The sequence below is a fragment of the Melitaea cinxia genome, chromosome 27 (genome assembly GCF_905220565.1).
Source record: "Melitaea cinxia chromosome 27, ilMelCinx1.1, whole genome shotgun sequence".
NCBI lineage: Eukaryota > Metazoa > Arthropoda > Insecta > Lepidoptera > Nymphalidae > Melitaea > Melitaea cinxia.
The window spans coordinates 10206161-10219186 of record NC_059420.1 but is presented as its reverse complement, the minus strand read 5'-3'; the positions used below and the strand labels follow the sequence as shown (position 1 = coordinate 10219186).

The following is a 13026-nucleotide window of genomic DNA, read 5'->3' as shown; positions in this document are numbered from 1 at the left end:
GTCCAGTAAGATGCATATTTAGATTATAATGTGGATTCTGATATTGCAGTTAAATGGAAGAACGCCAGTTTTATAATTACACGTATGGTTTTGTTTTTGTTTGATTCACATCTCAATATATATATTTACATATTCTGTTAGAAATGTATTACAAAGACGCATTATCGCATAATACTCGTATTTACAGAATAGTAAATAGTCATCGATATTTTAAGTTTCTCAACTGTTATTATGAAATAAAATATTTTAATGAAATTTTTATGTTGTTTTATTTTATCAAACCGTTGTAGTGTAATGGATGCATGTAATCGCCTAAACTTTGGTTTTCGTGGTTATGTGCATCGTATTTTTAAAAAAATTCTTTTTGAAAACGTCATCCTGACATAAACAGACACAAATAAATATATTAACACATTATCTTATATATAAAATTCTCGTGTCACAATTTTAGTTACAATACTACAAGAAATTTTGTGTGCATATCGGGTAGGTCTGGGAATCACCCAACATCTATTTTTCATACACCTAATATAATAATATAAAGAGGGTGGAGGGATTAAGGGGGCTAATAACATTATTATATGGCAAAACAACGTTTGGGGGGTCAGTTAGTAATCTATACATATAATAAAATGGTAGGAAAGTCAAAACTGAACATTAAATATTTTTTTTAAAGAATACTTGGGGTGTACTACAATCGATACCGAAGCCAAAAATATAGTTTTTAGAATTTTTGCCTGTTTGTCTGTACGTATGTCCGGGATAAACTGAAAAAGTACCGCATGGATTTACTTCAAATTTGGCACGAATATTATTAAGAAGTCGGGTCAACATATAGGCTACATATTATCATGCTATCACCTATCGGGAACGAGCAGTGAACCTTTATTTCCTCAACGCATTCTGTAACAACGTGTAATCTAACGACGCATATTTGAATGTTGTTGTTATTATGTTAATAACCATGCTATATAAGTTAGCTTCACACTGTAAAAATCACGCAATATAAGTAACTAAGCCGATAAACATATTAAATGAATACCTATAAGAAGACAAGACAATTTTAAAGCAGCGCCATCTATGAGATTTTTCTGTAGATATGAAATGTAAAGAAGAAACGGGTAAATGAATGTTATTTTAAAAGGTATAATCGTAGGTATTTTTGGTGCTGTTTAGCGTTCACGCAGACGACGTCACGGGCAGCAGCTAGTATTATATAAGTACCATACCGTTACCATTTTGGAAATTCGTTCTTATTTATATTTGCATATTATTAATATTTGTTTCTGGTCTGAGGGTTTTGTTTGTACAGTAAACAAAAACATGAATGTGGAATGGTATTTTGTCTAGGATTACAGGAGATACCTTCCGTGGTACAAAAAAAATTAAAATTAATTGAAATCAACTAAATGCATTTATTATCAGGCTTAGGTAAGGGCTTCAAAAATGTGTAGTTTTTACTTTTTTTGCCGCTTTTAAAATGGTCTTTGAATTCTGATTGATATTTAGCTGTGGCATTAATAATGGCATCATTTCATCGAACGGTTGTTTTTCGTTAACAATTCATTTTAAACTGAGGTAGGTAGGACATAGCAGAAAATTTCCTGCTCAAAATATGTAGCAGCCCGACTTCTGGTGTTGTAGGCGTCTACAAGCTACGGTAATGGCTTTACAGACACTGATGATAATGTCATAGTATTATCTAATATTTAGAAGGTATAATTAAATAACATGTAACCTTCATGCTTAACAAGATCACATCATGCTTACCATCAGCGGAGCCGTACGCTTGCTTGCCGACCAAGCTGCATTAAAAAAAATGTGTCGAAATTTTTCTAGCATTGCAAAACATTTGTATCAGGATCTAACTCTGTACGTCCAAGACGCCTAATCTTTTTGCTTCAACCGACTACGTCCGCGAATAAAAATTTTTTTAGTTGCGAATACTGAAAACGCAAATGTGGGAACCGTGAATAAGGAACTTTTACTGTATGTCTTCGGATCGCTCAGATCGGACACAGGTCCAGGTCCTAGTGGGAGTTGAGTGTGCGGCGTTTATTCATGACTAGCTGCGCCGCACGGTTTTACTTGCGTGATTTCCGATTTCGTGCAAATGTCGAGATCTAGCTATCTATGTACGAGTTTATAACGAATCAATTCAGTTATTTTGCATTAAAGTAACAAACATGTTGAGTTGTCTGGAAGAAATGGATAAATAGCCTTAAGTCCGCCCATTGTGCTTCACAGTCTGTAACTGTCTTTAAATATGTTTAATGTTTAAGATGTAGTTGTGGTTGTGGTGTATAATAACGTATAAATAAAAAATAAACATCCATCATCATAAACTTTCTCATTTATAATATTAGTCGAATCACTACATAGTATAAAACGAAGTCGCTTCCCGCTATCTATATGCTTAGATCTTTAAAACTAGGCAACGGATTTTGATACGGTTTTCTTTAATTAATAGAATGATTCCAGAGGAAGGATTATATGTATAATACATGCATAATATAGCAGAGGAACTGTCCAGAGGGTGGGGCCACTAGATATCTATCCGATAACTGGTTGGAACCGCTACGGGTACGCGACCCCGGACTACTCTAGCTGCTAGTGTCACACACCCCTCCCCGTGATCCGTGGCACTGGTATCCGTAACCCCAGATCCTTCTCTCACATAAATCCTTCTCACCTATCCTTCTTCTTACCTCAAATTTCCCAAGGAGGGTTGATGTCAGGCAGGCGGCCGGTCGTAAAATATACAAGCCAAATCACATTACAACATGAGCTTGGGAATTAGAGTATCATGTTGTGCCGACCCTACATAAGTGGGATAAGGGCAGGAAGATGATGATGATGATGATGAATATAGCAGAGGAACACTGATAGTTTTAGAGGTTTCTAATGTGATGTCAAAAACGTGACGATAAAAAAGTTGTGACCGTTGTATATAAAGACATTGTATAGTATATTCATGTAGGATAATATAAAAAGATTACCGCTTATTTGCCGTTTAATTTCTCGTTCGAGGTTTTATATGATTTAAAAACGAATATTTTTTTTGAATAGCAACCGAACTCAAGATGATAGATATGGCTTGTATTCGCTAGCGCACCAGTCACTGTAATGCCAATGTACTCTGTACACTGCAATGACCACAGCAGCTCTGCACGGATACTGAGTGATGACCTTCGACTTTCGCATAAACCAATTTTTGGGTCTCTGGTATTTTAAATAAAAAAAAAATATCATTCGCTAAACTACAATATAATTTTATTCACATACCTTTTTTAATATGAGAAGTATTACTAAGAAATCATTACAAACTCAATTTTGTTCTGTAGTTCGAAACGTACCACGCTTTAATTAAAATAGTTAAGGTTTATTTGTTATTTGTTGTTATAGTAAAAAACCTTTAACTAAAAAAGTTTTATCTGCTAAGACTTACGTTTCGGAAAAAATGTAGTTCCATCAACACAACATACACACATGGTCGTGTGTTCCTAAAATAAGCAACTTAATGCTTGTGTTATAGGTAACAGCCGACTGGTAGATATAGTTACATTTTTTTTTCGATAAAAATAGTTATAAATATCTAATACATATATAAATAAATGTATAGACTCAGACTCGGGGTGGGAATCGAACCTACAACCCCGGAGCAGAAAGCAGGGTCACTAGAAACTGCGCCAACGGGCTCTAGTCAAAAAAAATTCATCCACTCTTAACAATTCACTTAAAATAAAACAACTGCTCTTAAAAATTATCACTTTATTACTACAAAATCAATAATTATCTATTCATTTATTGTATACGATGAAGTTGGGTATCCCCAAGAGTTCATGACGTCATCTACCCAGTTCCTGAACATGGAAACCCGGGCATACACGGCTGGTACGTCTTTTTGCCCACAACCTACTCCCCATGCGACTAATCCGGCTAATTTATAACGATCATTGCCGACGGGACAGGCGAGGGGGGCGCCACCGTCACCCTGAAAAAAATTAAATTAATATTAAAAAATAGAAAAAAATACAGAACAACTTTATTGAGATTTCCATCTTGATAAGTAAAATATATTTAAAAAGCCGATTTATAATTAGAAAGATATGACAAAAAGCGACAAAACAAGTAATGAAATGATTATGTGACCTTTAAAATTGTTAACAATAATTGTTAAATATAATAATAATAGTTCTTCGTTCACGGCTTCATCCGCATGCATTCAAAAATTTGTTCTGTTTTCTCCTATTAATTAACATGGCCAAATAGCACAGTGATATAATAAAATTCTACTAATAAAAGTTTTTTCAAAAATCGCCCAGTAGTTTTTGAACTTATCTTAATTAGTTATCCGAAAAGTATACGAACGAAGAAAGAAAGAATTGGTTATTTGTAAAGTTGGTTTACGGACGATAGTTTAACGTGATAACGTCTTAATAAAACATCTCCTCGGACGCACAGTCCAATCGAATGGAAGAGAGATAGATGCGACGCAAGCGTACAATGAGCGTAACGGGACAATAAATCATCCTTTTTCATGCATGCCGGCGTTCATCGATTTATTAGACGTCACGTCAAAAAATACTTATTCAAATGCCATTCAAATTATGGATAAAGAAGAGAAAAATACTCATTAAATAATTAAACAAACTAAGTCTAATTAACAAAAATATAATCTCGCGGTTCATTGAATTTGTTGTGTGGCTCATCAACACTGTTGTGGTTCATTAAAACTTACTTGACAGGTGTCCTTTCCTTCCTCCCCACCAGCGCATACGAAGCTACGATCAAGTTTGAACCTTCTTCCGAGACGCGTCCGTTTGAGGAGTTCGCCGCAGCGGTCGAACGGTACCATGTCTACCTCTATCTTCTTGAGGATCACAGCGTATCTACCTTTTTGACCTGGAGACATTTGAAATTATATTTTTAATTATTTTTGGCATTTTTGTAATTTGATGAATTCATATTTAAACTCAATTTTAAATTTTTTGTTATATTTAACTAAAAATATACAGTTTCAATGACCATATCTTATCTATAAATTTCTCGTGTCACAATATTAGTTGCAATACTCCGAAACGGCTGGACCGATTTTTATGGAATTTTGTGTGTATATCGGGTCGGTCTGAGAATCGGCCAACGTCTATTGTTCATACCCCTAAGTTATAAAGTGGGGAATTAAGGGGGTTAATAACATAAATGGCAAAACGTTTGCGGGGTCAGCAAGTTTCTATATATATTTCATCAATGTTGGCTTGCTCATGCAAATAAAATTGTCTAAGTTACTGCTATCAGATTAGTAAGTATATCATAAGGCTTAACTTTTTACTTTTTCATACATAACCATTTAAATGAACGCCATTTTTTTTGTCTCAATGTGTAGTTAATTGAAATTGTTGACTTGCTCTCATGGCTTAGTGTACGTAACCTATTAGGGACGAGAAAAGGAAAAAAATGGAAATATTAAACTTCTTTTTTACCGTAGAAAATATGAATGATGAAATATCACAAGAACCAAACTGTTATTAAATTTGAAATTAAATAAATAAATATAACATTCAAATACAGCCGCCATTCTTAAGGTAGGCAACTTATTGTAACAGCCGGCTGATATAGCTAGATATTTTTTTATAAATACACATACATACACATATAACCATACAAATAATACATATAACACATATAAACATAGAAATAATACATATATAAATACAAATATTACACCTAGAATCAGGCGGGAATCGAACTCACAACCCGCGCAACAAAACTGCGCCAACGGGCTAGTCAATATTAAGAAACTGTCATTATTTCTGTAGTAGTATATTGTATTAGTAGATTGCAAATATTTAAGTATTTTGAACATTATAATTGCAAATTACCGAATGCGGTCTTTCCCCATCCATTAGCGACGCAGTTCTTGTAGCTGTCGAAGTCCTCGTCGGGTTCTGGCAGGCACAACGTGTTGATGTGCTCCGCTAGTTGGAAGGGTTCGTCTAATTGGAGCAGGGCGATGTCGTTTCTTAAACTCTTTTCGTGGAAATCTAAAAATTAATAATTAAAAAAAAAAAACTGTCAATGAAAAAAAAAAAAAAAAACTGGCAATGTCTTTATACCATTCGTACTCATGGTAAAACTATGTGTGTGCGTTCCGATTATCTATAATATAAAGTCCGATTATTTTTAGCGTAAACTTGTGGAGGCCTATGTCCAGCAGTGGACTGTATAGGCTGTAATGATGATAATGATGATAATATAAAAATGAGTCGCTGAATGTGTTGCTAAGCGCAAAACTCGTGAACGGTTGGACCGATTTCGCTAATTCTTTTTTTTAAATATTCCTTGAAGTACGAGGATGGTTCTTACGGAGAGAAAAATTCAAAAAAAAAAAATTAAAATTTCCTGAAAAAGTCTAAAAACAACACTTTGCTATACTCCCATACAAAAGATTTGTGATAATACTTAAAAGTCAATTTGAACTTTAATACCATACGATAAAGTTTTTGTTAGGCGATACGAAATTCGCCAGGTCAGCTAGTGTTAAATAAACGTAGGGGATATTTAAACATAGACTCAAGACAGGTGTTGTGTACTAACACAAATAGGTGACCAAAAACATTGCTAAAGAGACATTTTGTAGACTTTTTCATGTTTAAAATATCTGTGTCATACCGATATCATGTAATGCAATTAAATTCGTATTTAGTTAATTTTATATTTACTTTTATTATGTAATTATTGCCTCCACTGGTGACAAGAGGACTGGTGCATAGTGATTGAACGGGGAAATGATGTTAGCGTTCTTTGCACCATTCCACGTGGATATGATTTATATCGGATTGATTTGTAAATATTTACTTATTAAGTTCTGAATCGGAAATATATATGTATAATATTATAAAAAAAATTTAAGGAACAAAAAATAAATAAATTAGTAAATTACAAAATTATTTAAATGGTTAAAATCTCAATGCTGAAAGATTGATTTGCTTAATGTCATCTCTGATGACATGAGTTAGAACAGAAGTCTTTGCGTACTAAATAATAAATCTAAATACAAACTGGCATTCAAGTACAATACTCTCATTTTATGATATAAGAGATAACAATAGTTTATTAAACATTATACATATTTACAATTCACAACTTAAGAACTAAATATTTACAGATAGTTTTGGTATAAATGGAGTGGACATGTACACGTGGAATTATGGCAAGAATGCTGACAGCATTTCCCCGTTGAATCGCTATGCCGATTCTCTGGGCAAAAAATGCACCAGCGCTATTGTCACCAGTGGAGGCAATAAGTCGAGGAGTTATCTCATTTTAAATTTTTTTTAGCACTGCTACTCCAAGGTCCAAGTGTTTCGACTGCAAACTGGAATTAGTGACGAATATTTGTGTGACGATTGGCAAGTAATTGATATAATATTAATTATACCAATTACTTGCCAATCTTTCGTTCAAGTTGTATGGTTCGTGATAGCCTGATTTCTGTCTTTAATACCTAAAGAATAAGATATTAATGCTTTCCAGCAGTATTGTGTTCCTGCGGTAAGGCGACCAGAGCTCCTGAGGGGATTCGGGATAGGGTCGGCCACACGCTTACGATGCTTCTGGTGTTGCAGGCGTCTATAGGCTACACTAATCATTTACCTTTTGAGTAATAATGAACAAATTCTAGACGTAAGGTAATACGCGTTTCAGGAATTGTAGACTTAAATTGGGTACATGCTACATATACCAAGTTAATTTAAACTGACCTTCACGTATGACGATATCTTTAGCGATGCGCTCTTGAGACTTTAGCCTTTCCTTGTTGGTTTGAGTGTCCCATTCACCAGCGCGAGCCACCACCTTGCCGGGGGCGAATCTGAAGTAAATACATTATAATTTTATTGTCAATATAAAAATACTTGTATTAAAATATTTAATCTAATAGTCTAAGTAGTCTTTTTTGAAATCAAATATAATTATTACAATTATTTTAATAGTAATTTTTAATTTTAATTTTAGTTAATAATCCAAATCTAATATTTATTGATACAATTGTTATTTATCATTGTTTTTAAACTAAATCGTTAATTTGAATAATTTAACCATATCTTGGTAATCTATATTAAATTAAATTATAATAAAATTATATTAAGTTAAATTAAAGGAATTCGCCAAAATTTTATATTACTTCGTTTATCAAAACATGTCTTTTTAAAAATAATTTAAAGTCTTTTGGTCGATTTTGAAACTACCCGTAGTTTACTATGTGTTAGTAAAGTACGGGTAGTAGTCATTGGAAACAGTTTTTGTAATGATATTTAAATATGTGCTATGTATAAAATTAATTATATATTGTTTGTTTCCATAAAAAAAATACACAACCAGATTAGTAAATGAATAAAATATTCTTACTTGTAAACCACATGGGCGCCGGTCATGACAACTTGAGGGTGTATTAGAACACCGACTCCGACGTAGGCTAAATTATCTGCGTTCAAAAGCGCCACGACCCACGGGAACTCTCCGAAGAACGCCTCATTGCCCTGAAGACGATAAAAAGCCTTGAAAGCACGTAATTTATAAATAAGAATTAATGTCTTATAGCAGTTTAGAATCAGGAATCATTGCCTCTATAATTTATATTTACTTATTTATTTACTACTGTAAAAAATGTTATTATATTATGCATTATTATTGTACCAAAATAAGTATAATGGCCCTGACATATGCTGACCTGCAAACGTTGTTTTGCAATATATGTTATTAACCCCCTTAATCCCGCCCATCACTATAACTTAGGGGAATTTAAAAAATAGATGTTGTTCGATTCTCAGAGCTACCCAATATGCTCACAAAATTTCATGAGAATCAGTCAAGCTGTTTCGGAGGAGTTTAACTACAAACACCGCGACACGAGAATTTTATATATTAGATAAAGTTTCGAAATAAAATATTATTTTTTATTTTATTATTTTCTCTTTTTCTACACGCATATAATTGTGTCTGTTGCGAGCAAACGAAAAAAACCTGACTTCAATTGACATCGAAAAATAATTAATGCAATGTCGAAAAAATATTTAATGAAATACGCATTATAAGGGATAGCTCTTAATCAAATTTAAATGCGTCCATACGACGAGCCCTAGCTTTTGATTAAAAATTACAAATATGAAAATCGGTACACCCAGTAAAAGTAATGAAGTAACACAGATAAAACAATACAGTTGAGTTAAAAAGAAACAAAATAGCAAATACGGCACTAAAGAATTTAGCCACCCCCTCTCTTCCCGTGGGTGTCGTAAGAGGCGACTAAGGGATAACAAGGTTCCACAACCACCTTGGAACTTAAGAAGCCGACCGATGGCGGGATAACCATCCAACTGCTGGCTTTGAAATACACAGGCCAAAGACGGGCAGCAGCATCTTCGGTGCGACAAAGCCAAGTACTGCGGTCACCAACCCGCCTGCCCAGCGTGGTGACTAAGGGCAAAACACATGAGTTCACGTTATTTTTGGCGTAAACTTGTGGAGGCCTATGTCCAGCAGTGGACTGTATAGGCTGTAATGATGAAAATAGCAAATATCATTTATAGAAAAAAAATTACAATTTATGTGATAAACAGTGCAGCATAATTTATTAAAAGTTTCACATTGCACTGTGTTTCTAAAGTAATAATACGAAAGTATAAATATATTATAAAATATTAAAAAAATATGCCATTAAACTACACAAATAATTATAATCTATCCTAATATTATTAAAGAGGAAAGATTTGATTGTTTGTTTGCATTGAATGGGCTCCGAAACTATTGAACCGATTTGAAAAATTCATTCACTCTTTGTAAGCTACACTATCCGCGGGTGACAATTAGAGAAAAAAATTTGGCGCCTTTTGTTAAATTAACGTACGAAGCCGGTGCGGAATGCTAGTCGATTATAATAATGATTTTTTTCTTTTAAATCCGTTGGCAGATTATTATTGATAACAACAGCAAAACAAGGAGACGACAGAGAGCAATGTACAAGTGGCAGTGTTATTGTTAACAGATAACATTAACAGTGCATTGCATATAATATATTATCCATCCTTATCAATTGTACGGGTTTCCCGAGCTATACAATCAGAACGTATACACCTATTGTTACTAATTAATCTTGTTTTGTTTTATTTATAAAGATAAATATAATTACGAGTATCTTTGGGTTTTACCATTCAGTAAAAACGCAAGGAGGTACCTACTTATGGATAAAAAAACGAGTGTGCTTTACACCACACGACTGAAGCAAAACTTCTTTATAATTCTATCTAACTTATATCTATCCCTCAACTTCCGTTCGCCTTCCCGATCATACTTTTCGTAACGCTCTAGTCACGCATTCACCAGCTTATTCCCCGAGTCAAGCGTGCGTTTTGCAAAGTTTTACTTCAACATTATAATTTTTGTTTTGGATTTTCCTCAGATAATGAAGACCACCCAAATATTTTTAAGCGATTTCAAAAAAGGAGGATGTTCTTAATTCTACTTTTTTAAATCGAAAGATAGTGCTTAATTTAGTACAACAAAAGCGTAATATGCCAATGTATTGTTCGTGCCTGATTTAATTTACCAGTAAGTCGTGTTTAAATTGTGAACTTTTAATTCCGATATGTCATGAACGTGAATCTTTCAATTTACGACTGTAATTGCGCAAATAGTTGAAAGTTTGTGGGTTTACTTGTCACATTTAAATTTGATCAAGATTTGACGAATACTTTTTTAGTAATTTTCTATGATGCTTGATTTTGTCTACTACGTAGTGGACGTTGTATCACATATCGATGTCCATCGAAGTCAGTTTTTGTCACGCAAAACACAATTATAAAATGTAGCAACTATCTGCATAATCATCTTTACTGTCCTTGCTGTAAAGTCTAAACTTAATGTTCTTAGTGAGATATAAAGGGCAGAATTTGTGCCTATTTTTCTATTTTATTCTACGCTGGTATTCTTGTAATTGTTACTGTACTGTTCTCCGAAGAAAGCAATAAATAACTAATGAATTGTGTGTTAATTTAGGTATCACGATATATTGTTACATATTGAAAGGGGAGATTTATCTGACTTTCGTTAAGTGTGGCATACCTTATGGCATTACCTTATGGCGAAATAAACATTTTAATTTGATTTCATTTTAGCAAATACTTACATTTCCTCCAAGGAGTGCGAAGTCCAATCCTAATGGGTTGCGGTATCCGCAGGCCTTGAGTTTTGTTGGGTCTGGAATCTCGGGTTCCGGTTCAGGTTTGGGCACTTTGCAACAACGCTCCACACTTTCCTGACAGTCATCTTTTTCTCCAAATCTAAAAACAAACGAATACAAAATATATTTAGTTGTTTTTTTTCCTTTCCTGCACTACTTTGTCCTGCCCTGCTGTGAGATCTCTTGTAGAGACAAGTTCCCTCTTGCCAACTTCCCTTGTAACCATAATTTGTTATATAGATTAGAGCAAAAATGAAAATAAAATTAGTTGTAGTAGTAAAAAGTTGGCAATTTGGGTGATATGGGGACTTTTATTAACCAAGAATAATGATCGTAATCAAGTATTTGTGATGGCAATTGAGGTTAAGGGTCATTTGACGCCCAGAAAGACCCATAGAGACACAAACCCAGACCAGAAAAAAAATTGCTGTGTGATCTTCTGTAAGGTTGAGGTACTTTCACAGTCGGGCTGTACTTTATTTTATGCAAGATTTTACCTGCAGTGCGCTATCTCATTTAAAAATTATTATCAGACTATGTATTAGGCTATGTACTATGCGTTTTCGAAATTATCAGTTAACTTCTACTAACATTTTTGTATAGACTTATATCTATAATGATGCTGAAATTAGCGTGTTTTAGGAATTTTGTCGTTTCTCATATTTTTAGATAGATTTAAGTATCCTAAAATTAGCAAATTGTATCAAATTCTTCCAATTTATAATATAAGTACTTACCTAATATCCAAAACTCCATAGCCGTGAATGCTAGAGTTAGTCAAGTAGACTGCATTCAGGTCACTATCACACAGGTAATATGGCACACATTGGCACTGCTCCCCATCTTTGTCAACAAAGGTTTGACCAGCTTGAGTTGGGCGGACAGTTATCTGTAGTTTTAGAAAAAACAACGTCTATATAATTACATTTGTGATACACACAAGGTCATCTATTCCTAGATTAGGCAACTTATTGCCTGTATTTTAGGTAGCAGTCGACTGTTACAATTACATATACCTATTTCTTTCTATTAGTTATTTAAAAAGTCAGAAGTATGATCTTACATCTTCAAGCTTTGGAGGTAAGTTTGTAGGGTTAGGGAGTGGCGTCGGTGGCGTGCCGAAGATGTCGGTCAGGAGCGTGGGGTCCAGGGTAGACTGGGGGTACGCCACTGCCATCGCCAGGATCGAGAACAGAGGAAGCAACATCTGAAATTTAATAATAACATATTTGTAGTGATATTTTTACCAAAAAACCTAGCTTTCTGCTCGCGGCGTTGCCCGTGTGAATTATCCGATTATGGCTGTTCTGTTTTCTTTGATAGCGTAGGATTCCACTGTTCAAATTAGTTTAATTTTCATTATTAGTTCTATAGTTTTTAAGTCTATCCTTCACAAAATTAAAAATTGTATAACATTTAGTATAGAACCACATAATACTAGCTGACCCAGATAACGTCTTGTCGCTAAACGCTATTAAAATTAGGGGATGGTGGTAGAAGGGTTTTAGGGTTTGTTTTATCAGTTTTCAAACTTAGGGTTGTAGGTATTTGTCAATGCTAAATCTTAATAAAATCTTATATATTAATTATTTTTTTTATCAAACGTCGTTTAACGATAAACTCCGAAACAACTGAGCCAGTTTTTATCTTTTAAGCATCTAAAATTTGGTCCAACTTGGAAGATAGGGTAGTTTTTATCTCAATTGGACCCGGTAGGTGGCGCTGCTATCGGACAACGTCTGCCGGGTCCGCCAGTAAAAATATAAAACTTTGTCAAAAAAAATAAT

At 34.0% G+C, this 13026-nt stretch overlaps 1 protein-coding gene across 1 annotated transcript; it reads right to left on the bottom strand.

Moving 5' to 3' along the window:
* Positions 1–3754: 3754 nt before the first annotated feature.
* LOC123666844 (phenoloxidase-activating factor 2-like) lies at positions 3755–12446 on the bottom strand. The gene is made up of 8 exons (XM_045600867.1): positions 12303–12446; positions 11977–12128; positions 11186–11339; positions 8410–8540; positions 7764–7873; positions 5883–6044; positions 4742–4905; positions 3755–3994 (listed from the first exon to the last, which is right to left on the bottom strand). Exons 1-8 carry the CDS (start codon positions 12444–12446, stop codon positions 3797–3799), a joined length of 1215 nt encoding a protein of 404 aa, XP_045456823.1. The 3' UTR covers positions 3755–3796.
* Between the last annotated feature and the right edge of the window lie 580 nt (positions 12447–13026).